Genomic DNA, 23,901 nt, shown 5'->3' with positions numbered 1-23,901 from the left:
TCTGGGCCTGGACACTGTCCCTGAGCTCTTCAGCTCAAGGGGAACACTTTGCCACTTGAGTCACAACGCCATTTCTGTTTTTCTGGTGGTTAATTGGAGATAAAGCGTCTCACGGACTTTCCTGCCTGGTCTGGCTTTGGACCGTGATCCTTAGATCTCAGTCTCCTGAGTAGCTAAGATTACAGGCATGAGCCACCAGCCCCCAGCTTTTGAGATTCTTATTTCCAATTTACCACCTAAAGAGCCAGAAGTTGATCTATGGCTCAGTGGTAGAACACTAGCTTTGAGCAAAAAAGTTAATGGAAAACACCCAGGCTCTGAATTCAAGCCCTAGTATCGAAGAGAAGTAAGAAAAGAAAAGATCAAGAGGCTTCATCTCCAAAATAACCAGGAAAAAAGTTGAGCTGTAAAATTTGCAGGGCACAGGGCCAACAGTGAAAATCTTATTCTTCCCCTGCTTTATTTTCCTGTACCTTACTATACTCTCAGAGAACACTGAACACTGCTGATTTTTCCAAGGATCATTTCAATTCTTCAAATCTTATTTTGGTTCCAACTTTTCTGACTCTCCAAATTTTCTATTTCTCCACATTAACTAGAATCCAAAGAAGAAATTCACAGATGCTGGTTTGTTATCACCAGTATTAACCCTATACACATTACATGTCCCACATGCCCACATAGAGGTGACACTCTCCAAATAATACTTGTTCTCCTTCCTATCTCTCCGTCCTTTTGTTGTTGGTGGTAGTGGTGGTCATGGGGTTTGAATTTGGGGGCTCTTTTGCTCAAGGCTAGTACTCTACCACTTTGAGCCACAACTCTACTTCCAGTTTTCTGGTGGCTAATTGGAGAGAAGAGTCTCATGGACTTTCCTGACTGGACTGGCTTTGAACTTTGATCCTCAGATCTTAGCCTCCTGAGTACTTAGGATTACAGGTGTGAGCCACCAGTGCCTGGCATTTCTGTCCCTTTTTGCCTCCAGTAGCTTCTTCAGGTCTCTCCTAGTCCCTTTCCTTGTCACTCCTAAATACATTTAGATCTTCTCTTCCTTTGAAAATCTAGTTTTTTTTTTTATTGTGAGAATACCATACAGAGGAGTTACAATTACATGGGCAAGATAACGAGTACATTTCTTATCAAGCATTGTTGCCTCCTCGTTGTTTCTCCTTGAAAATCTAGTTTCTTTATTTCTGTTTCCATAGGTAATTGGGCATGAAGTAGGTAGGGCACATGGTACAGGAAAGTAAATATACAGTTTATGAATAATGCAGCTCCTGAAGAGCTATAAGCCAATTGTAGTTTGAGCTCTCCATCATTAGAGCCTTCTTTAACATTCTCTCTTAAGAACACATTCCCTTTGTGGAAGGTCAAATTTTGTTTTAGTTGTTTTGGGTTTTGTGATTGGGACTTCTAACTCAGGGCCTCATGCTCTCACACAACTGTTTTCCTCCAGGCTTGTCTTCTACCACTTGTGCCACAGCTCCACTTCCAGCTTTTTGGTGGTTCATTGGAGATAAGAGTCTCACAGACTTTTCTGCCTAGGCTGACTTTAAACTTGATCCTCAGATCTTTGTCTTCTGAATAGCTAGGGTTACAGGTATGAGCCAAAGTGCCTAGCCAGTCAAATGATTTTTTCCAGTGGCCAGAGGATAAGGAGATTTAGGAGTTGCAGTTTTGCAAAATGAAGAAGTTCCGTAGAACTATTGCAGAACAATGTGAATGTAATTAACACTGCTGAACAGAATTTTATTTAATTTATTTTTTTATTGTGAAAATACCATACAGAGGGGTTACAATTACATGGGCAAGATAATGAGTACATTTCTTATCAAGCATTGTAGTCTCCTCCTTTGTTTCCCCTTCCCATTCCTTCCCATTCTCCCCTCACCCCCCCATCCAATCCTCTTCCCCCTCCCCCCACCCAATCCTCCTCCCTCCTTCCCCCCACCAAAGTTGTAAAGTTCATTTTCGAAATAACGACTTGTACATCTCATTGTTGCAATGGGTCCACCTGTATCCCTATTTAAATGATTTCTTTTTCCCCTTTCCCTCCACAAATTATACCAACATCAAATACAGTGAAAGCAGGGGTTATACTGTGGGGGAGGAACATACAAAGCAACAAAGAAATCATCTTATAAATGTGTTAGAACCAATCGCATGAAAGAAAAAAACATTTGAATACATATTTTAGGGTTCATTTCCCTAACATCAACTTAGCTGACCTTTTCTGCTTGACTCAGACATATACTAGTTATTGCAAATAAGGGAAACTATGGGACCTATGTTTCTTTGGGCCTGGCTTTTTTCACTTAATATAATTTTTTCCTAGTCTTTCCATTTCCTAACAAATGGGCCAATGTCATTCTTTCTGATGGAGGCATAGAATTCCATTGTTGAACAGAATTTTAAAATGAACAGAATATATAAAAACATTCCTTTATGAAAGGAACTAATTAAATATATCACTGTAAATACTGCATTATATGGAGGGATGTAGGTCTCCAAACTCACATTGCAAGTACTGCAGATCAGTGTTTAATTTGGGGTAAAACATGAGCCGTAATCCCAGGAAAGGTCCTTTTTGCTACTTAAGCACATGAACATCATAGGTGTTCAACCTGTAGGAGACAGTAAATTGAAATTGAACTGTGTTGTCCAGCATGGAGTGTGTAAAGGTTTTTTTTTGTTTTTTGTTTTTTTTTTTGGGTCCGGTCGTGGGGCCTGAACTCTGGGCCTGGGCGCTGTCCCTCAGCTCTTCAGCTCAAGGCTAGCGCTCTACCACTTGAGCTACAGCACCACTTCTGGCTTTTTTCTTTTTGCTTATGTGGTGCTGAGGAATCGAACCCAGGGCCTCATGCATGTAAGGCAAGCGCTCTACCACTGAGCCACCTTCCCAGCCCTGGAGTGTGTAAAGGTTTTAAACAAAAATTTTAGTAATTGCTATCACTCCTTTAAAAACAAAACAAAAGGTCTGGGATGTAGCTCAGTGACAAAGCACTTGCCTAGCAAGTGCAATGTCCTAGGTTCGATCCCCAGTACCAAAAAATAAATAAATAAATAAAAATAAATAAAACAAAACAAAACTGGCGCAAGTGGCTCACGCCTATAATCCTAGCTTCTCAGGAGCCTGAGATCTGAGGATCACAGTTTGAAGCTAGCCCAGGCAGGAAAGTCCATGAAACTCTTTATTTCCAACTAATTAGCAAAGTGCTGGAAGTGGAGCTATGTCTTAAGTGGTAGAGTTCCAGCCTTGAGTGAAAAAGCTTAGGGACAGTGTCAAGGCCCTGAGTGAAGCCCCAGAATTGGCAAGAAAAATAAAATTAAAACATTAGATTTAAATACCATGTTTTGGGGCTGGGAAGGTGGCTCAGCAGTAGAGCGCTTGCCTTGCATGCCTGAGGCCCTGGGTTCGATTCCTCAACACCACATAAGCAGAAAAAAAAAGTCGGAAGTGGCGCTGTGGCTCAAGTGGTAGAGCGCTAGCCTTGACCTGAAAAGCTGAGGGACAGCGCCCAGGCCCAGAGTTCAGGCCCAAGACCGGAAAAAAAAAAAAAAAAAGAGGTAAATACCATGTTTTTCTCTCACTAATTTTGAGTTTTTGATTGTAGGTTTTATCAGCTGCAGCAGCTGCTGGTGTATCTGTAGCCTTTGGGGCACCTATTGGTGGAGTGTTATTCAGCCTTGAAGAGGTAATGGATTCTGACAGTCTGTAAAGTATATGTGTGCTTTTATAATTTTTAATTTTTATCGTTATTACAAAAGTGATGTACAGAGAGGTTCCAGTTACGTAAGTCAGATAAAGAGTACATATCTTTTTGGACATTATCACCTTTTCCCTCACTCTTCCAGTTTTTCCCTCCTCTTTCCACCCACAAGTTGTATAGTTCATTTTCAACATAAATCTGTGTGTTTTTGTGTCAAAAATTTTGGCCAGTATTAATGTATGTGCTCTATACAACTCAATGTACTTTACCATGTGACTAGAAATCTCAGGGTACTTTTTGTTCTTGCTTCTAATGCCAACAGCACCAATATTTCGCCTGAAACATTTCTGCTTATTAACTGAGTTTGTTTTCTCACTTTTGTCTTACAGGTCAGCTACTATTTTCCACTGAAAACCTTATGGCGTTCCTTCTTTGCTGCCCTAGTAGCAGCATTTACTCTACGCTCCATCAATCCATTTGGGAACAGCCGCTTAGTTTTATTTTATGTGGAGTTTCACACTCCATGGCATCTCTTTGAGCTTGTGCCATTCATTCTATTAGGCATATTTGGTGGCCTGTGGGGAGCTCTGTTTATCCGCACAAACATTGCCTGGTGTCGGAAACGTAAGACCACACAGTTGGGCAAATATCCTGTTATAGAAGTACTCATTGTGACAGCCATCACTGCCATTCTGGCCTTCCCTAATGAATACACCCGAATGAGCACAAGTGAGCTCATTTCGGAGCTGTTCAATGACTGTGGCCTTCTGGACTCCTCCAAGCTGTGTGATTATGAGAATCACTTCAACACAAGCAAGGGCGGTGAGCTGCCTGACAGACCTGCTGGCGTGGGAGTCTACAGTGCCATGTGGCAGCTGGCTTTGACACTCATACTGAAAATTGTCATTACTATATTCACCTTTGGTATGAAGGTGAGGACATCTTGTGGTGCTCAGTGTCTGTATGTGTGGCTGTGGGTTTTGGCTGTGGTGCCAAATTCCTCTAACATGATTACCTACCTCTAGACCCGCCCCCTCCTTTGTTTCCTACTTATTCTCATAACTTGCTTAACAATTGTATCTCTATCTCATATTATTTAAGCCTACTTTTGTGCCATATGCAAATCTCAGTGATAAGATTTTAGGAAGATAAATTTTCTTTGTTTTTCTTTTCTTCTTTGTTTTTTTTTTTTTTTTTTGTGCTGGTCCTGGGGCTTGAACTCAGGACTTGGGAGCAGTCCCTAAGCTTTTTCACCGAAGGTTGAAACTCTACCACTTGAGCCATAGCCCTACTTCCAGATTTTTACTGGTTAATTGGAAATAAGTCTTATAGACTTTAATGCCCAGACTGGCTTCAAACCATAATCCTTAGATCCCAGCCTCCTGAATAGCGAGGATTACAGGTGTGAGCCACCAGAACCCAGCAATTTTTCTCCTTTTTTGTAGAAACATATTTTGCTTTCCCCAAAGGATGATGAGGTACTTATTCTGGTACATTTCATACCAAAAATCAATATATGTTGGGCCATGGTCTGTGAGACTCTTATCTCCAATTAGCTACCAAAAAGCTGGAAATTGAGCTGTGGCCAAAGTGGGGAAAGCACTAGCCTTGAGCAGATATGATCAGAGACAATATCCAGGCCCTGAGCTCAAACCCCAGGAATGGTACATTTTTTTTTTTTTACTGTTATGCTATACCCAATAAATATAAACCATTATGTGCTAATTAAAATAAAAAACAGACCTCAGAGTAGTATATTTTAGTCCTAATACCTGTTACAGCTTCCATGTTTCAGACAAAATAAAAAAGGAGGAAACTTTGGTATTTTCCTTTTCCTAGGTTTTCATTTGTTTGTTTCCTTGCTTTAGCACCATACAACCCAATCATTTCTGTCTATTCTCCAGTGAAACAGAGATTCAAATCAGGATGGAGACCCTGAAAAGTTTTGCAGAGACTCATGAGTTAATCTTTGACTTGTAGTTTCATAGTTTTATTTAAAGACCAGCAGAATACCAACTGCAAATACATTCTAAAGTCAAACATAGACTGGTTGAGAATAACCCACTGCCTTTCTTCTTATAATCAGAACATTAGTAATTCACAGGAACATTCTAGCAGCCAAGGGATATAGATAGATGAATTTTTCTTTTTAGTTAAGCATGTAGCCATAGCCATAATCTCTTTATAAATTTTGTTACAAAATAGATTGAAACCCTATGCACCATTTTTTTTGTATGTGAGTGATGGATTCAAAATAGTAGCATAGTATGGGCATTCCATTTAAATCCTAGCACCAGTTGTTACTGAATTTTGACCTTGAGTGAATGACTTAATCTTCTGGACTTTGGGCTCTTTATTATTGTTAAATAATAATGATACTTCTTAAATAATAATGACTACTTATAAGTATCTATAAAACCTTGTATGTAGAGCATCCTTCATAGAATATAGTAGTCAATGAAGAGTAGATTGTTATCAATAAGAATTCAAGATTGAGGAAATGTCTGCATACATAAGAAATTCCATCTATTTTCCTTTTTCTTTGGGAAAGGCCTGATTTCTGACTCTGTTCTGTGTTGGTCTGGAGAATTTAGGCTCTTGCCTGCTGGACCCCGAATCAGGGTAAGCTGCTTTGCAGTTGTCCTTGCCTGCACGTCCCAGAGAACCTCTAGTGCCTGTAGTGTTCCACAAATCTTAAAGCCACTTGCTAGCATAGTGCCTCGTTCAATTGTCATTGGCCTGTTTGCTTTGCAGAGGGTCAGTCCTCCAGCCCTTACCACGTGCCAAGCAACTTCATCATTTATCACTAATTAGATCTTGCTTTCTCTTTGCAGATCCCTTCTGGCCTCTTTATTCCTAGCATGGCTGTTGGCGCTATAGCAGGTCGCCTTTTAGGAGTAGGAATGGAGCAGTTGGCTTATTACCACCATGACTGGAGCATCTTCAATAGCTGGTGTAGTCAGGGAGCGGACTGTATCACGCCTGGCCTTTATGCCATGGTTGGGGCTGCAGCCTGCTTAGGTGAGTAGTGTTTGCATTGATTTAAAAGAAGTCACTCTCCAGGTAACTTACAGAAAACAAGTGATATTGCTGGGGATGTGGCTTGATTGGTAGAGTGCTTGCTTAGTGTGCATGAGACCTTGAGTTCGATCCCAGCACAGGTGGGGGGAAAAACAAGCATGAAAGTACTTCGACTTCTTTACTAAGAAGAGTGATAATAAACATGGTTGACTGCAGAATATTTAAAAAATGATAATCCATTTCCTGTTGGGTTCACTATTTTTCAAGCATTTTAAGGAAGCTAATTCTACTCCCATGCTGCGAAATAATCAGAAATTGGACAAAGATAGCTGTATAAGAATGTATGTCAGAGCTGGGCACCAGTGGCTCATGCCTGTAATCCTAGCTACTCAGGAGGCTGAGATCTAAGGATCACAGTTCAAAGCCAGCCCAGGCAGGAAAGTCTCTGAGACTTTTTATCTCCAATAAACCACTCAGAAAACCAGAAGTGGTGCCATGGCTCAAGTGGTAGGGTGCTAGCCTTGAGCTGAAGAGCTGAGAGACAGTGCCCAGGCCCAGAGTTAAAGCTCCACGACTGACAAAATAAAAAAAAAGAATGTATGTCAGTATTATTGATATCAATAAAAGATGATCCAGATGTCATGGCTCACACCTGTAATCCCAGTACTTGGGAGGCTGAGGCAGGAGAATCTTAAGTTCCAGGCCAGCCTGAGCTACATAGTAAAAACAAAAGGAAATTATTACATAAATTGTGGTCATCTGTATGACATCATGTTATGTAGCCTTTAAATATGTCAATGTATGTAACATTTAAAAATATAACATTAAATTCATAGTACAAATTGTTCCCAACATAAAATGGGGGAAAGCATGGGGTAGAGAACATAATATGTTTCCCTCTGTGAAGACATAGTTTGCTTAGAAAGTACTTGAAAATGTCGCGTAGAATTTTCACTCTGTTTGCTTATAGGCAGTAAGCTTATTAATAATTACTTTCATCTTTTCTGAATTTTCTACAATGGGCATGCGTTACTTTTATAATTAGGGAAACGAAGTAACGTGAAAAAAATCAAGAAGGCATCTTGTACTTTGTTATTTTGAGAAATCTGAGTCACATCTGTTTTAACCTTACTTTAATGCAATCTCCGGGGCCTGCACAGTTGTCAGTGAGACCCTATTCTAGCATTATTTCTGGTAAGTACGTTTTTCCTAGATGGGGCCTGTGATAGGCCCACAATTGTAATGAATCCTATGCTTTGTCTTCTTCAATGGCTTGTGTCTATTTCTTTGCAGGTGGGGTGACTCGGATGACTGTTTCTCTTGTTGTCATAATGTTTGAACTAACTGGTGGCTTGGAATATATCGTGCCTCTGATGGCTGCAGCCATGACAAGCAAATGGGTAGCAGATGCTCTTGGGCGTGAGGGCATCTATGATGCCCACATCCGTCTCAATGGATACCCCTTCCTTGAAGCCAAGGAAGAGTTTGCTCATAAGACCCTTGCAATGGATGTGATGAAACCCCGGAGGAATGATCCTTTATTGACTGTCCTTACTCAGGACAGTATGACCGTGGAGGATGTGGAAACGATAATCAGTGAAACTACTTACAGTGGCTTCCCAGTAGTAGTGTCCCGGGAGTCTCAAAGACTTGTAGGCTTTGTCCTTCGAAGAGATCTCATTATTTCAATTGGTAAGGATTTCAGAAAGGGGATAAGGGTATCCCCTCTGGAATTCGATAAATATTCATGTAGTTTCCTGGTGCTGGTGGTCCATGCCTATAATCCTAGATACTCTGGAAGCTGAGATCTGAGGATCGCAGTTTGAAGCCAGCCCGGGCAGGAAAGCCCATGAGACTCCTATCTCTAATTAATCATAGAAAAAGCTGGAAGTGTTCAGTGGCTCAAGTGGTAGAGCACTAGCCTTGAGCAAAAAGGAGTTCAGCGGGGCTGGGAAGGTGGCTCAGTGGTAGAGCACTTGCCTTGCATGCATGAGGCCCTGGGTTCGATTCCTCAGCACCACAGAAGCAAAAAGAAAAAAGCCGGAAGTGGCGCCGTGGCTCAAGTGGTACAGCGCTAGCCTTGAGCTGAAGAGCTGAGGGACAGCACCCAGACCCAGAGTTCAGGCCCCACGACCGGACCCAAAAAAAAAAAAAACAAAAAAAGGAGCTCAGCAACAGTACCCAGGCCCTGAGCTTGAGAGTCTCAAGATTAGCAAATACACACACACACACACACACACACACACACACACACACACACACACACACACACACACACACACACACACACACACACACACACACACACACACACACACACACACACACACACACGAGATATAAAGGGAGTCCAGGGAGAATAGGAAACTAATTAGAGCTAGAACTTTCATTTTCAATCTTTTTTTCTTTTCAAATAGAAAATGCTCGAAAGAAACAGGATGGGGTTGTGAGCACCTCTATCATTTATTTCACTGAGCATTCTCCTCCAATGCCACCTTACACTCCACCCACCCTGAAGCTTCGGAACATCCTGGATCTCAGCCCCTTCACTGTGACTGACCTTACACCCATGGAGATCGTAGTGGATATCTTCCGCAAGCTGGGACTGCGGCAGTGCCTGGTTACCCACAATGGGTAAGAACTCTGGGGTGAAGGCAGATTGCATTCTGGGAGAAAAGCAAATGTGGTGACAGAAAGGAGTACCTGATTTCAATGAACATTAGCAGCACTTTTAGGCCTTTGTGAAGCTCTTTGGGTAAGACAAATGTGGTGTGTGTGTGTGTGTGTGTGTGTGTGTGTGTGTGTGTGCGCGCGCGCACACATGCACACACGCGTGCGTGCTGCTCTTAGGGCTAGAACTCAGGGCCTGGGCACTGCTGCTGTACTTTTATGCTCAAGGCTAGTAGTGTTGTGCCACTTAAGCCATAGCCTCACTTCCCAGCTTTTTTTTTTGAGGTTTATTGGAGATAAGAGGCTCATAGACTTTCTTGCCTGGGCTGGCTTTGAACAGTGATCCTCAGATCTCAGCCTCTTGAGTAGCTACGATTACAGGCATGAGCCACCAGTACCTAGCTGGCTATATTTCTTTTATCATCATAATTAATAGAAGAGGAATTTGTAGAAGAAAGTGTTTGAGAAACATGAACTGTGCAGTAGTAACTCAGGTGTTCCTCAGCAAAAGATACAGCCATGTTCTTGTGCATAGACAGTACTGAAACTGTCATGGTATCAGGTGGGTTAGTATAGGACAGTAGTCCCGTGATCCTGGGGGCATTCTTTCCAAGACCAACAATGGATGCCTGAAACTGCATTATGGTATTGAACCATATGTACAAACTATATTTTTGTTATACCTACATCCCTATAATGAAGTTAGTGGCACAGTAAGAGATTAAGAACAACAAATATAAAATAGAATAATTATAACAGTATATTATAATACATTATATGAATATAATCTCTCTACAAATATCTTTTTGTTTGTTTGTTTGGTTTTTTTTGGGGTCCAGTCATGGGGCCTGAACTCTGGGCCTGGGCACTGTCCCTCAGCTCTTCAGCTCAAGGCTAGTGCTCTACCACTTGAGCCACAGCGCCACATCCGGCTTTTTTCTTTTTGCTTATGTGGTGCTGAGGAATCGAACCCAGGGCCTCTGGCATGCAAGGAATGCGCTCTACCACTGAGCCACCTTCCCAGCCCTCTACAAATATCTTACTTTCTGGTATTGTGTTTCTGAACAGTGATCTGTCACAGGTAACTGAAACCAAAACCACAGACAAGGAGAAGACTATTGTATTTGGCCCTTCTAATCCCTTTGTTGGTATTATTTGAGCATAAGAAAACCAAATTTCAGTGAAGTCTGATGATTTACACAGGAGTCTCCAGTTAATAAATTGTAGATATATGTTTGAAAATATCCTGAGATATTTTCTTGTCCAGTAAGAAAGTGCTGCTGTTTTTTAAATTAGAAAAGAGCAGAGGTTGATGAGAGGGATGGCGTTTTTTTCTGAACATGCTATCAGCAACTACACTATTTTATGAGAATTAAATCAGTAAAGGGGCATTTACTAATTGATTTGTTCAACATTGATTGGATTCCTGCTTTGTGGAAGAAAGAATTCCACTGGATTCTGGGGAGAATGAGTGAAAATGAAAATAAAGAGCATTTTCTGCACTCAAGGAGTGTTCAGTGTAATAAGGAAGGCACACACAAAAGTGGTTATAGAACAATAGCAAAGCTGATGAGTGCTATGAAAGATGTGTGCAGATAATACAAGGTTTCTGGGGACAGGAAAGAGTTACTGCTGGCTTGTAGGACCAGGGAAGGTTCTAGAAGTGGGAAAATTTAACCTGGCTGTGGGGAGGTAAGAGTCATATGTATAAAGAAGAATATTTAAACCAGAGGAAACTGCAAGACCTGAGACCTAGAGATAGAAATGCTTGCATCCTTTAGGGACCTGTGTACATCTCTTTATCTCATCATTCTGGAAGTGTTTAAAGACAAAGCTGAGAAGGGTTAAGGAGGGCAATTGTCTTGGGCACTGCTATTTTTGTTGTTGTTGTGGGGCCTGAATTCTGGGCCTGGGCACTGTCCCTCAGCACTTCAGCTCAAGGCTAGTGCTCTACCACTTGAGCCACAGTGCCACTTCCTGCTTTTTCTGCTTATGTGGTGCTGAGAAGTTGAACCCAGGGCCTCATCCATTCAAGGCAAGCATTCTACCACTGAGCCACCTTCCCATGCCAGGGCAATGCTATTTTAACTGCACACTTATTTTACTTTGGTTGTATTGTGTTTTGTCTTTCAGGCGATTGCTGGGAATCATTACCAAAAAGGATGTGCTAAAGCATATAGCACAGATGGCAAACCAAGATCCTGATTCCATTCTCTTCAACTAGAATCATGGGTTGTTCTGGATATAAGACAGGAAGGACATTGCACCATGGATATATTTTATTAACTGGGTACCCAAAAACACATTTCCCATATTTGGATGGTGAAGTCCTAATTAGTGTGTTGTCTCTTTCCTAAAAGTTAACCAGTTGCACTACATAATCTCTGGAAATTAATCTTCTCTTTAGGAGAAAATACAATTAGGCTTCTGTGATCTTTGCATTAGGAAGATTTTGTGAAAGAGTATACAAGATTGCTATGGTTTAATCATATTTGTGTTAAGTATTTTTTTTACTTTTAAAAAGAACTGTTAGCCAATATGAAATCCCTGAAAACTATGCAAGAAAAATTCCAGCCGTCCTGACATATAGCCTGCAGGAAATTCATAAGAAAGTCACTTTTGGGGGTGAGAGGAAACCTGTTATTGGTGGAAGATGAAGTGTAAACTTAAGGGGCTTTGCTTTTTCAAACTACAGAAAAGAAAGCCAGAAGGAAAAAAAAAATAGTCATGGTATTTTCTAGACTGTGAAGATTCAATTCCAATGTTATCCTTGTTTCTGTTACAACATTTAGCATTATTAGTTTGTTATGTGTGTATGTGTATGTTCATTTTAATTTCTGATTATAAGAGAATGCTGCTTTGGTTAATCTCCTCTAAATGAATTTAGAGAGGTTGACTTTTATAGCTTGCTTGTTCCTGGTACTCTTTTGAAGTGCACAAAGATAAGTTATAGAGCTTTCTCCTTGTCTGCAAAAAAGGGTAAATTTCCAGATGGTATTTGTTAGCTAGTAGACAAGGACTTTGCCATGCATTTGTTAATCACAAGTAATAATTTTTTCCCCAGCTTCCTTGAAACAATTAGTAAAGTTTTAAGCAAAGTCAATGACTAGGAATTTCACATTTTTGTGAGGTCCTAACTTTCTCTTACCCAGACGCCGCCTCCATGAGTGATGGTGCTTTAGGCTTCTGGAATATGTAAGAACAGTAAAGGGAATCAAGTCTAGACTGCACACTGGTAAACCAGGGAAGATTCAGAGTTGCATCGGCATCCTCATGCATTCCTTTATAAAGACCGCCAGAATTAAATAACTGGGCATTCATGCTCCTCCCAGTGATAAATATGTATAACAGGCCAGTGTTGTCCCCAGGAACATGAATTAAGCTTGGGATACTTTGGAATTATATTGAAGGTATTGGAAGGGGATAGGCCTCTGTGACTCCCTTGATGGTCCTTAGAATTCTAAATAAAATGCAGAGCCATCCTAAGACCCCAGGGGTATATGGACAAGGCCTGGTGTCACCAAAGGTGCTTGTATCCAATTGAAAAGGTGCCTGTCTCAATTTCATACCACATTTATTGCAATTTTAAAAAATCACACTATAGGGACACCAAGTAGAATTAAAGAACCACCACCATCATTCCAACCACTATTTCATTTTTCTATAGTTTTTATCTGTGTGCAATTACTCCCCTTCCATTTGATTCCCCTTCTTTCTCCTCAGCACTGAGTCTTCTCTTCTACGGTTGAATACTATGCCTGGTTAATCATTCCTAATAACAAAAAGGAGCTACTAGGGCTAACTGGCAAGTCAAGGCTCAGAAGTCTTAAACACATGGACTAGAGGACATACAGCACTTTTCTTTGCCTTGTGGCCAAGTTGCTGCTGCCATGCTCCCATTTCTGCTCCCAGATGCCCAGGGCAGTGAGGCTATGTTATCAGGGGTGAGTGTTCAGCCTTGTCCATTTTACAAGTCTGTTCCCAAGACTTCCGGTCATCTTTCCAGGCCAGAAACAGCAATCACTTGGCCCATTCCCCTGGACCCACTCCACCTTCAAACACTCCATTGTACCTCATTTTAAAAGTTATTTATTCCCCTAGTCGAGGACTTCTTAGTGCTAGGTTTTTTCTAAAACCTGAAAATCTTTTATTGCTCAGAGCTGAGTAGCCAAGGCTTATTCTTTTATTTTTAATCTTTAAAATATTAAGGCAACTCCCCTCTCTACTTTTTCCTTTGAAGTATTATCAGTCTAGCATTTTTAATGAGAAAAAATGTTTCAGGGTATATAGTATTGTAGTTGTGGTTTAGTAATTTTATATCCTTTGTCCCTTCCATATATATCGCTGAGATATGAGATAAGACTCTGTTTGACCACTCTATATATTATGTATACATCAAAGTTCTTATCTGTATAGTTTTGGTTCAATACCTATCCTCATTAGCTGTCCTTACCCATGCAAGTTTGCAAAACTGGAAACGTTACATGCCTGGTATCTGATGGCAGAGGAGAGGTTTGCTCTTATTTCATAGTACAGCAGCAACACAGAGGGAGTCCCATTTGCCTTTGTTTCTTCTCGGCTTTGTTCTTGATTTTCGACAGATGAGCCAGTGTTAAGGTGCTACTTCAGAGAATACATTCAAGAAATCAGACAACACTGTGCCAAGGTATACTTTCTAGATGTTAAGCACCAATTGGCCCTCAAGAGAATGACAATATTCCTTTGATACCTCATTCCTGATAGATCACATTCATTAACCTCAGCTGCTCAGGAATCCTTTGTAGCTTGTATGCTAGATATAGTGTCTACTCTATGTCCAATCCTATGATTTGGCTCAAAGGTTGGCTAATTGTGGCTAGAGTACTCTATAAGACTGCTAGCTCAGCACTCTGATACTCAGTGGTTTCCGTCTTGAGGTTAAGGAAAGTATTCTTCCTGCCATTACAATTCTAGCAATGAGACATCCTTTTATTCTTCTTTTTTTGTGCTGGGCCTGAGGCTTGAACTCAGGTCCTAGGCACTGTCCCTGAGCTTTTTCATTCATGAAGTACAGCTCCACTTCGTGCTTTTGAGGTCATTTATTGGAGATAAGAGTCTCATGGAATTTCATGCCTGGCCTGGCTTTGAACTGTGATCCTCAGATCTCAACCTCCTAAGTAGCTAGGATTATAGTATGAACTACTGACACCCTGAAGAGACATTCGTAAGCTCCAAACCAAGCCAATATAGGGAGAGGGTGACAATAGCCTCAAAGACTACATACCGCAGTGGCCAAAGCAAGATAGTGTATTTTGATGTCACAAAAGACAATTGCCTGATACAAGGAAGGGTTTAGGAAACAATGCCAATAAGTACTTTAACAGAGTTTGGATTTTCTAAGGAAAAATATCCAGTGGGCATCCAGCTACCTATGAAGGGAGGGAGGGGCAGCCCTTAGAATTTATTTTTTAAGTCTAACTGCTGCACTTTGTGTCTTCAGCTCCTCAATTGAAGGAATCTAAGGAAGCTGAAACAGTTAATGTGACTTAAATTGGAGGGAAGAAGCAGAGGACTGATGTACAAAATAATATCTATGTGAAAGATAATTTCTATTTTGATGTTTGGTTAGGAGTGAGTTGCAACACACTCTTTCTCTGGCCCCAGTGTCCTGGCTCAGTCCCACTGTAGAGTTAATCCCTAAAACATACTCTGGTAGATTATCTGACATTTGAGATTCTTGAAATTGGACAGCTGGAAGAGCTAATTAAACTGCAAAAGAGTTCGATTGTGTTGGCACTGAATTTGGAATCTAAACCATTTAAAGGAAGAGCAGCATCCTTGTAAAATATCTCTAAATAAGTGAAGTGAACTTAAATGTCCTAAAACCTTCTTTTCTTGGAACTTCTTTTGGATTCTCTTTGGGGAGGAAATCAAAACTGTTGAGAAGGGCCCTGGTAAGAAAATATACGAATGGTGTCAGGTGGTATGGTATGAGGAAAGCCATCCTGTGCTCCATACCATGCATCCTCACATTGGGATGTATAGAAATTGCTTGATTCTGGGACTTGAAGGAAGAAATAGGTGAAGTAATCTGCCAAGGCCAGGATTGCCAAACAAACTAGAGGCTCAAAGTGATGTTTGGCTCAAGGGTAGTTTAGTTTTATGGAGTGAGCGGATTTAAGACATTAGCTTATGAAGGAATATACCAACTAAATGGATCTCTGTCAGCCTTCCTAGTATGTCCATTATATGTTGAAAAGAGAAAGGTGAGAGCTCCTCAAGGAGCATTCAGGAGCCATGTAAATTTGAAGCTTAGGTTCAGAGGACAGGGTGCTTGCTGGGCTTTTCTTTGATTGTAGTCTTTTGCTCCAAGGTGAGAAGTGGGAAAAGTGTGTATTAGCAACTATTAATTTACTCCCTCTACATTTGCTGGCCACATTCTCATTTCTAAATATCTGGATATGGATAAAGTTTTGAAGAGATACCAGACACAAAAATGGTGTTTTGTTTTGTTTTTCTTCCCCCATGATGATAGTCTGATTTTACCAAAATCCCCAAAGAAAGAAAATGTAATGTGTACAGCTTGATTTCTTGGATGTGGCCTATCAAATCATCAACCCAGCCCATCTTTGCAGTCATAAATTTCTACCTCTTAAGTTCCTACCAAAGGGTCTTCAGCCTCTATGTGCACACTCATCAAATGAATGCCTTGCCTAAAGTTTAGTCCATTGGGAAGAAACAGCATTTGGTGATTTTTAAAATGAGGTAAAAATAAAATAACAGTTTCTGCCTCTCCTCTTATCCCCTCTCAAACTGTCTCACCCCCTGCCCCTACCCCCACAAACCATGTCCCAGATTCCAGTATCTCTTCGTTTTTGTTTGAATGTGGGCCTTGATGGGGAGGGAGAGGATGAGTCTAACAACAAGGAACAGAAACCTCTCAACGTTGTGGGAGCACCAGTGATTTGCTAGTTCTGCTGTAGATGCCAAAGGCTGCTACCTTACTTGTTGGGAGTGTTAAGGGGTTTAGCATAAGACAAATCTATAAAGTGTTTGTTGATAAAGCTTGTTATGAGCTACTAGTCCAAATGTGTTGGGATTCAGAGGCAGTCTAGGATTTAATTAGGGAAATGCCCATCTGGCAGAATGGGAATGAAGATGTTGCCTGCAGTGATTTTTGGAGGTGGAGGGGGATGCTCAGCCTCACTATCATATCAAGGGTACCTCAGAGTATACAATCATTTAAGAGTGCACCTCCCTTCTGTCATTTCACCTTGTTCTTCATCCTCCTTCCCCATTATCCTGCCTTTTTAGTACTCAGCTTTATATATATACATATATATGTATATATATATACACACACACACAAGTATTTACTTTTTTATTATATATTTGGTCCTTTGGGACTGTGTAATGATTAAAATTTTATTCCATTCAAGATAACAATGATTTGTGTAATGACATATTTTTTCATTCTCTTAAACTGTCTTTTGACGCTATGCTGCTAACCAGGTACAGGCCAGAAAGGAGTTGGGCCTGACAGCATCTGGATCATGTCATCTAAGAGTGACAGTGATGTCATGATGGTGACTCTTCTTCATTTGACCAAGGCCAACCTCCTGCTCTTACCTCTGCCCCTTCATTTCTGGCTATGGGAAATATACCAGCTGTTAGGTGAGCCATTGAAAACGGGAGGATCAGAGGAGCCAGGTTTCATCCTATGGGCACTATGAGAATTTCTCCATAGTAAGCTCATTTATCGGGCTGGCTCCAATGGAAGTAGCCAAAGAAAACCTGTCTGACTGGACATTTTAATTCCCAAGAGTTGGTCCGAGTTCAGCGGAAGCTAATATATACACATCAGCAGTAGTGAGGCATCTAGAAACTAGCTTCAACCAAAGCTAACAGAGCCTGAGTTTCCACAGGAAACTTGGTGCTGAGCTGTTTAGAGCAGTTATTATCTGAGTGTTGCCAACCCTTCAGCCATGCTTTCGTAGCTTTATCCTCACCTGTTCGTAGACACAGCTTGAATCAAAGCTGTGGCTTACTGCTCACATTGTTTTTGCTCCCTGGTCATGCATAGTAACATAGTGCAAAAACAAAGACATGGACTGGGGAGCTAGGAGACCTGGTTTCTATTCCCTATGCTTGTACTAACTAGCCTCAAGATCTTAACCGCTCTGTGCCTCAGTGTTCCCATCTGCAAAATGGGGATAGTGTTAATTGCCCTACCTACCTCACAGGGTTGTTGTGAGGATAAACTGAGACAATGAATGGAAAAGTACTTTGCCAAGTAAGTGCTATGCAAATTGTAAGAAATGGAAACAATCACGTTAAAGGCAATGGAATGGACATTGGCAGAAGGGTTAATGGGATTGTCCAGCCCTTTCTTTGTGTGGCTTAAACCCAGGTCGCCATTGCTTTATACATTTTCACTTAGCACAGATTTGTAATTATGCATGTAATAAAGCACAGCCTTATCCAACCTGGTGTCTAGTGTCTGTTTGAAGAACTTAAACTTAATGGTTGCTGATTTGTGATCATGAAACAAAACATGAGGGCAGAGGGAGGGCTTAGAGGACAGTAGTGTAAAAACTCCTATTGGTAGCTTGCTTCTTAACAAGAAAAGTACCTAAGTACTAAGTGGTTTCGCACTTAGATGTCCAGCAGATTTTCTTCTTCCTTCCCTCTCTCTTTTCTTTTTCTGGTGCCAGTTCTGGGGATTGTACTCAGGGCCTTGACACTGTACCTGAGCTTTTTTGCTCAAGGATAGTGCGTGCTCTACCACTTGGGCCACAGCTCTACTTGCACCTTTTTTGGTAATTTATTGGAGATAGGAGTCCACAGACTCTTCTGCCCAGAATGGCTTGGAACTGTGATCCTCAGATCTCAGCCTCTTAAGTAGCTAGGATTACATGCATAAGCCACCAGCACCCAATGGGTTTTTTTTTTTTTTTTTTTAAGATGTAGGGGATGGAATTCAGGGCCTTGCAACATAGTAGGTAAATGCCTTTCCCACCAAGTCACACTTCCAGCTTCAGTAGTGCATTTCATTATAAGGTTAGTGAGGGGTAGCTTGTGTTTTTATATATTTTTCTTTTGTGCCAATACTGGGGCTTGAACTCAGAGCATTGAGCTTTTTTTTTTTTTTTTGCTAGTCCTTGGGCTTGAACTCAGAGCCTGGGCACTGTCCCTGAGCTTCTTTTGCTTAAGGCTAGCACTCTATCACTTGAGCCATAGCACCACTTCTGGCTTTTTCTGTGTATGTGGTTCTGAGGAATTAAACCCAGAGCTTCATGTATGCAAGGCAAGCACTCTACTAGTAAGCCACATTCCCAGCCCTGCATTGTGCTTTTGCTTGGCTTTTTTGTTCAAGGCTTCTACTTCCTGCTTTTTGCTGGTTAATTGGAGATTAGAGCTTCTCTAGTGTGTCTTCCTGGACTGGTTTTGAACTTGGATCTTCATATCTTAGCCTCCTGAGTTGCTAGGATTGCAGACATGAGCTATCAGCACCCTGTCCACAGCTTGTGTTTTCTGAAACATTCCAAATCCCTGGCTACCTCATCCATTATGGCTATTACATGGTCCTGACTCATGCATTGGTGATCCTGATGGCCTGAACACTAGCTGGGAACTGCATTTTTTCTATTTTTGAGCTTTAAATGGTGTTAGATAATGAGCTTTTTAAAAAAATTGTTACATAGTTGTACAAAGGAGTTTCAAATCAACATGTCAACTTATGAATACAATGCATCTTTATCAGTGTCACCAATAATGGGCTATGACAGGCTTCTTACAGTTCCTTCTGATGAAGGGTAGGATGGATGATTAAAATTTTCCTCCATTAATAACAGACGTCTTAGTATCCTCTTTATGGTGTGTTGAGAATTCAAAAGGTCTTATGTGGGAAACTCTGTTAAGTGACCACACAAATGAAATAGAGGTGAAGCTTGGATAAGTGGTTAAATATCTAAAAGCTCCTTTACATACCTTTCTGGAACCTAGAAAACCCAGGCTGGCTTTAAACTACAATCTACAGATTTCAGTCTTCTGAGTAGCTAGAATTATAGGCATGAGATACTGGAGCTCATCCAAAGTTTCAGTTTTAAGAGTTTTTCTAGTTGACATTTGATCACAATCTGCACTGGTGTTGATTTGGTATTTTGCTGCTAACAAGCACTTCAATGCTTGTGGCCTACTTGGTATCACTTCCAGAAAGACATGTCTGTGTGAAGATAACTGCCTCAGTGGGGTACAGGTGGCTCATGCCTATAATCATAATCATAGCTACTTAGGAGGATGAGATCTGAGGATCACAATTCGAAGCCAGGCAGGAAAGTCTATGAGACTTTTTTTTTGTTGGTTGTGGGGCTTGAAATTTGGGCCTGGGTGCTGTAGCACTCTACCACTTGAGCCACAGTGCCACTTCCAGTTTTCTGGTGGTTAATTGGAGATAAGAGTCTCACAGACTTTCTTGCCTGGGCTGGCTTCGAACCGTGATCCTCAGATCTCAGCCTCCTGAGTAGCTAGGATTACACACATGAGCCACTGGCACCCAGCAAGACTCTTATATTTAGTTAACCAACAGAAAACTGGGAAGTGGCACTGTGGCTCAAAGTAATAGAGCGCTATCCTTGAGCACCAAAGCTCAAGATCAGTGCTCAGGCCCTGAATTCAAGCCCTATGACTGACAAAAAGTAACTGCCTCATAAGCCTGAAGTCCTAATGTAAAAATCTCAGTTCTTTTTGTTATTTATCAGTTTACTGTCGTCCTTTTCATACTGTCACCATACCCTCCTCTAATCTAAATACTTGTTGATAAAACAATGCATCTGTTTTCAGCTGTCAACAGCTTGTTATGACTGAATCTAGTTGCTGTAGGGCTGAGATCAAAGTTGTTTGGATGGAGTCTGAGGTACAACCTGATCCATCATCTGGTACAGGAGTTCCCAGAGAAAAGCCTGGAAATGACCACCAGATGTCAGTGCAGTCATTAAAGTACTGGTTAAGCTAAATTTTGGACAGAAGGAAGCTATATCTGAGAGGTAAGTAGGTATGAATTCAAAATTCTATCACATGGTAGATCTTAGACATTCTCTTTTAATGTATATAATAAAATGTATGCTTATTTATTTATTTATTTTTGGTGCTGGTATTGGGACTTAAACTCAGGGCCAGGGTGCTTTGATTCATTCAAGGCTGGTGTTCCACCACTTGGACCACAGCTCTACTCTTAGCTTTTTGCTGGCTAGTTGGAGATAAGAGTCTCCCAAACTTTTCTCCTTAGGCTGGCTTCTAATTGCAATCCTCAAATCCCAGCCTCTTGAGTAATTAGAACACTGTGGCATGAGCCACAGGCTCCTGGCATACTGTATGCTTATTATTAAAAATAATTTCTTTGTTTCAATTGTGAGACTTGAACTCAGGGCCTGGGCGCTGTCCCTGAGCCTCAAGGCTAGTGCTCTACCACTTGAGCCACAGCACCATTTCTAGTTTTTCAGTGGTAATTGGAGATTAGAGTCTCATGGAGACTTTTCTGCCTGGGCTGATTTCAAACCATGATCCTCAGATCTCAGCCTCCTGAGTAGGTAGGATTACAGACATGAGAAACCAGCATCTGGGTTAAAAATACTTTTTAAAAAAAATGTATTGTCATTATAAAGATGATGTATCAGGGGTTATAGTCACATAAGTCAGATAAACAGTACATTTATTTTCGGGCAATATCGCCTCTTCTCTCGCTATTAAGAGTTTAAAGTCAGTCGTGAAGGTAGTTGGAGAACTGGGGCAAGAGGATCACAAGTTTAAGGCTACAAAGGGAGCTCAGCCTGGGCTACATAGTGAGACCCTGTCTCAGAAAACAAAAAGCAAAACAAAACAAAATCCATCACATGACAGCTTAACTGATCTGCTGTTTGAGATTTGTTTCTTTTTCAATGCAGTGTCCCAGGTGAAAACCATGGAGAAATGTCATTAGGATAGCTGTACCATTTGTTGTATGACCAAGACACTTTTAACAATGGGAGAGCATTATTACTTGTCTAGGGACCACAGACATAGAGACAGATTCTCCCAAGGAAACCAAGAGGTGTGGTCAATATTCCTGTGGCTTCTACAGCTACTGACCTTTGCACTGTAGCTCCAGATTTCCCTCATTTGTTTCCTAGAATCTCTGACTGGTCCTTTAAGCTCCCTTGAGCCTTTTCTGGACTTGCTCCTCCCTTGTGATAAATATTCCCAATGGCTATTGGGATGTATGATAAAACAAATGCTTGAAGATTGAACTTGCCCTCAAAAAAAAAAAAAAAAAAGATTGGGGGGGGGGGAGTACGCCAGTCCTGGGACTTGTTCTCAAGGCCTGGGCACTGTCTTGGAGCTTTATCACTCAAAGCTAGCACTCTACTACTTGAGTCACAGCTTCACTTCTGGCTTTTTGGTGGTTAGTTAGAGATAAAAGTCTCAGGGACTTTCTTGCCTGGGCTGACTTCAGACAATGATCCTCAGATCTCAGTAGAAGCTGAGTAGCTGTAATAACAGCATAAGCTACTGGGACCTGGCTAAAAAGTAAAAATCTTATTCACATAAAAATAGAGTTCTTTAGGAGAGAGCAAAAAAATCTCATGTTGCCTGCCACTGGTGGCTCATGCCTGTAATCCCAGCAACTCAGGAGGCAAAATCTGAGGATCATGGTTCAAAGCCAGCCTGGGTAGGTAATTATTATTTCCCATTAACCAGATAAAAGCCAGATGTTGCCCTGTAGCTCAAATAGTAGATCACAAACCTTGAGCACAAAAGCTCAGGGACAGTGCCCAGGCCCTGAATTCAAGCTTCAGGAACCAGCATACACACACACACACACACACACACACACACACACACACACACACACACACACACACACACACACACACACACACACACACACACACACACACACACACACACACACACACACACACACACACACACGCGCCTCCCCCCCACATGGTTTGCTAACAATACTGTAAAGGCTTGTCATTGACATTACTAGTGCTTTAACAGTATTTAACATTGTTCTATCATTTCTTAATTCCTGCCCCAGGGTAAGGTTGGTCTCTCTAATCTGTCTCAGCTATTCATTACTTACCTACCAGATCTGGAGTCAGAAAGCTGAAGATAAAACCAAAAATAGAAAGAAACAAAGGATATGGAGCCAGAGCCCCTGGACTCAGGCTTACTAAGCTTTTTAATCATAGAAAACTTAGAATCTTCAAAATTGACCTTGAAGGAAGACTGTCTTCTTCAAGAAGCATTTTTGTTTAAGTTTTTTGGTTACCTCATGACCTAGAGGGTGGATCATCACCCACTTTTTAAAAATATTCTGGCCTCAGTTGGTTTCTGTAGTCCATCTGAAATTGTCACTGGATGCAGGCAAGAGCTTATGACGTTTTCCTCTATAAGTAGGGACTCTTCACTTAGGGTCCTTGTCTTTGATGGCAGAAAAAGAACTTCTGGACAAGTCACAATGGTAAGAAAATTTGGCAGAGCTTTATTGAGTAAGTAAACAAGCAGGCAAGTAGACAAACAAGCAGAACAGAGGAGACACACAGCTCTTTAGCATCAGAGGTACTTATATGGTAAAGGTAGGGAGTGAGAATTCAAGATAGGAAAAGATGGGAGTTTATCATCTAAGTTTCTTCCTCTCGTTTGAGGGGAGCATTTCTCACAAGAAGGGATACATCCTGCCAAGCAAATATTAATGGGGGGGGGGTGTGAGAAAGAAATCTCTCAGGAAGGAATGCATCCTGTTATCTCTCTTTGAAGCAAAGATGGTGCTTCTATGTTTTTTGTTGTTGTTGTTGTTTATTGTGAAAATACCATACAGAGAGGTTACAGTTACATGGACAAGATAATGAGTACATTTCTTATCAAGCATTGTTGCCTCCTCCTTTGTTGCCCCTTCCCATGCATTCCCATCGCCCCCCAACCGCCACCCCGCGCCAAAGTTGTAAAGTTCATTTTTCGACATAACATCTTGTACATCTCATTGTTGCAATGGGTCCACCTGCATTCCTATTTCAATGATTTGTTTTTTCCCTTCCCTTCCACAAATTATACCAACATCAAATACAGTGAAAACAGGGGTTATACCGTGGGGGAAGGACATACAAAGCAACAAAGAAATCGTCTTATAAATATGTTAGAAACAATAGCAAGAAAGAAAACCCATTTGAGTCCTTATCTTGGGGTTCATTTCACCTAACATCAACTTATCTGACTACTTTCTTTGAGTTGCTTTTACCAGGTTCATTTTCCCTAATTCATCATGCTTCAAAATGAAGGTAAACTTTCTGTTTAGGGGCTGGGAATGTGGCTTAGTGGTAGAGTGCTTGCCTAACAAGCATGAAGCCCTAGGTTTGATTCCTTAATACCATATAAACAAAAGGCCAAAAGTGGAGCTCTGGCTCAAGTAGTAGAGTGCTAGCCTTGCACAGAAGAAGCTCAGAGACAGTGTCTAGGCCCTGAGTTCAAGCCCAAGGAC

At 41.2% G+C, this 23,901-nt stretch overlaps 1 protein-coding gene across 3 annotated transcripts in view; it reads left to right on the top strand.

The window, feature by feature from the left end:
- Nucleotides 1–17,865, top strand: part of Clcn5 (chloride voltage-gated channel 5) — a 201,622-nt gene extending 183,757 nt beyond the window's left edge. For all 3 annotated transcript variants that reach the window (XM_042695261.1, XM_042695262.1, XM_042695263.1), the window contains 6 exons: nt 3,615–3,695; nt 4,100–4,642; nt 6,545–6,731; nt 8,025–8,423; nt 9,149–9,365; nt 11,535–17,865. In XM_042695261.1, coding sequence (XP_042551195.1) covers nt 3,615–3,695; nt 4,100–4,642; nt 6,545–6,731; nt 8,025–8,423; nt 9,149–9,365; nt 11,535–11,625 — 1,518 coding nt within the window. In that variant the 3' untranslated portion in view covers nt 11,626–17,865. The remainder of the gene's footprint in view (nt 1–3,614; nt 3,696–4,099; nt 4,643–6,544; nt 6,732–8,024; nt 8,424–9,148; nt 9,366–11,534) is intronic.
- Nucleotides 17,866–23,901: the final 6,036 nt, after the last annotated feature.

Source organism: Dipodomys spectabilis, unplaced genomic scaffold (genome assembly GCF_019054845.1).
Source record: "Dipodomys spectabilis isolate Male_0828 unplaced genomic scaffold, ASM1905484v1 ptg000180l, whole genome shotgun sequence".
NCBI lineage: Eukaryota > Metazoa > Chordata > Mammalia > Rodentia > Heteromyidae > Dipodomys > Dipodomys spectabilis.
The sequence above is the reverse complement of the archived record's forward strand: the minus strand, read 5'-3'. Positions and strand labels throughout refer to the sequence as shown.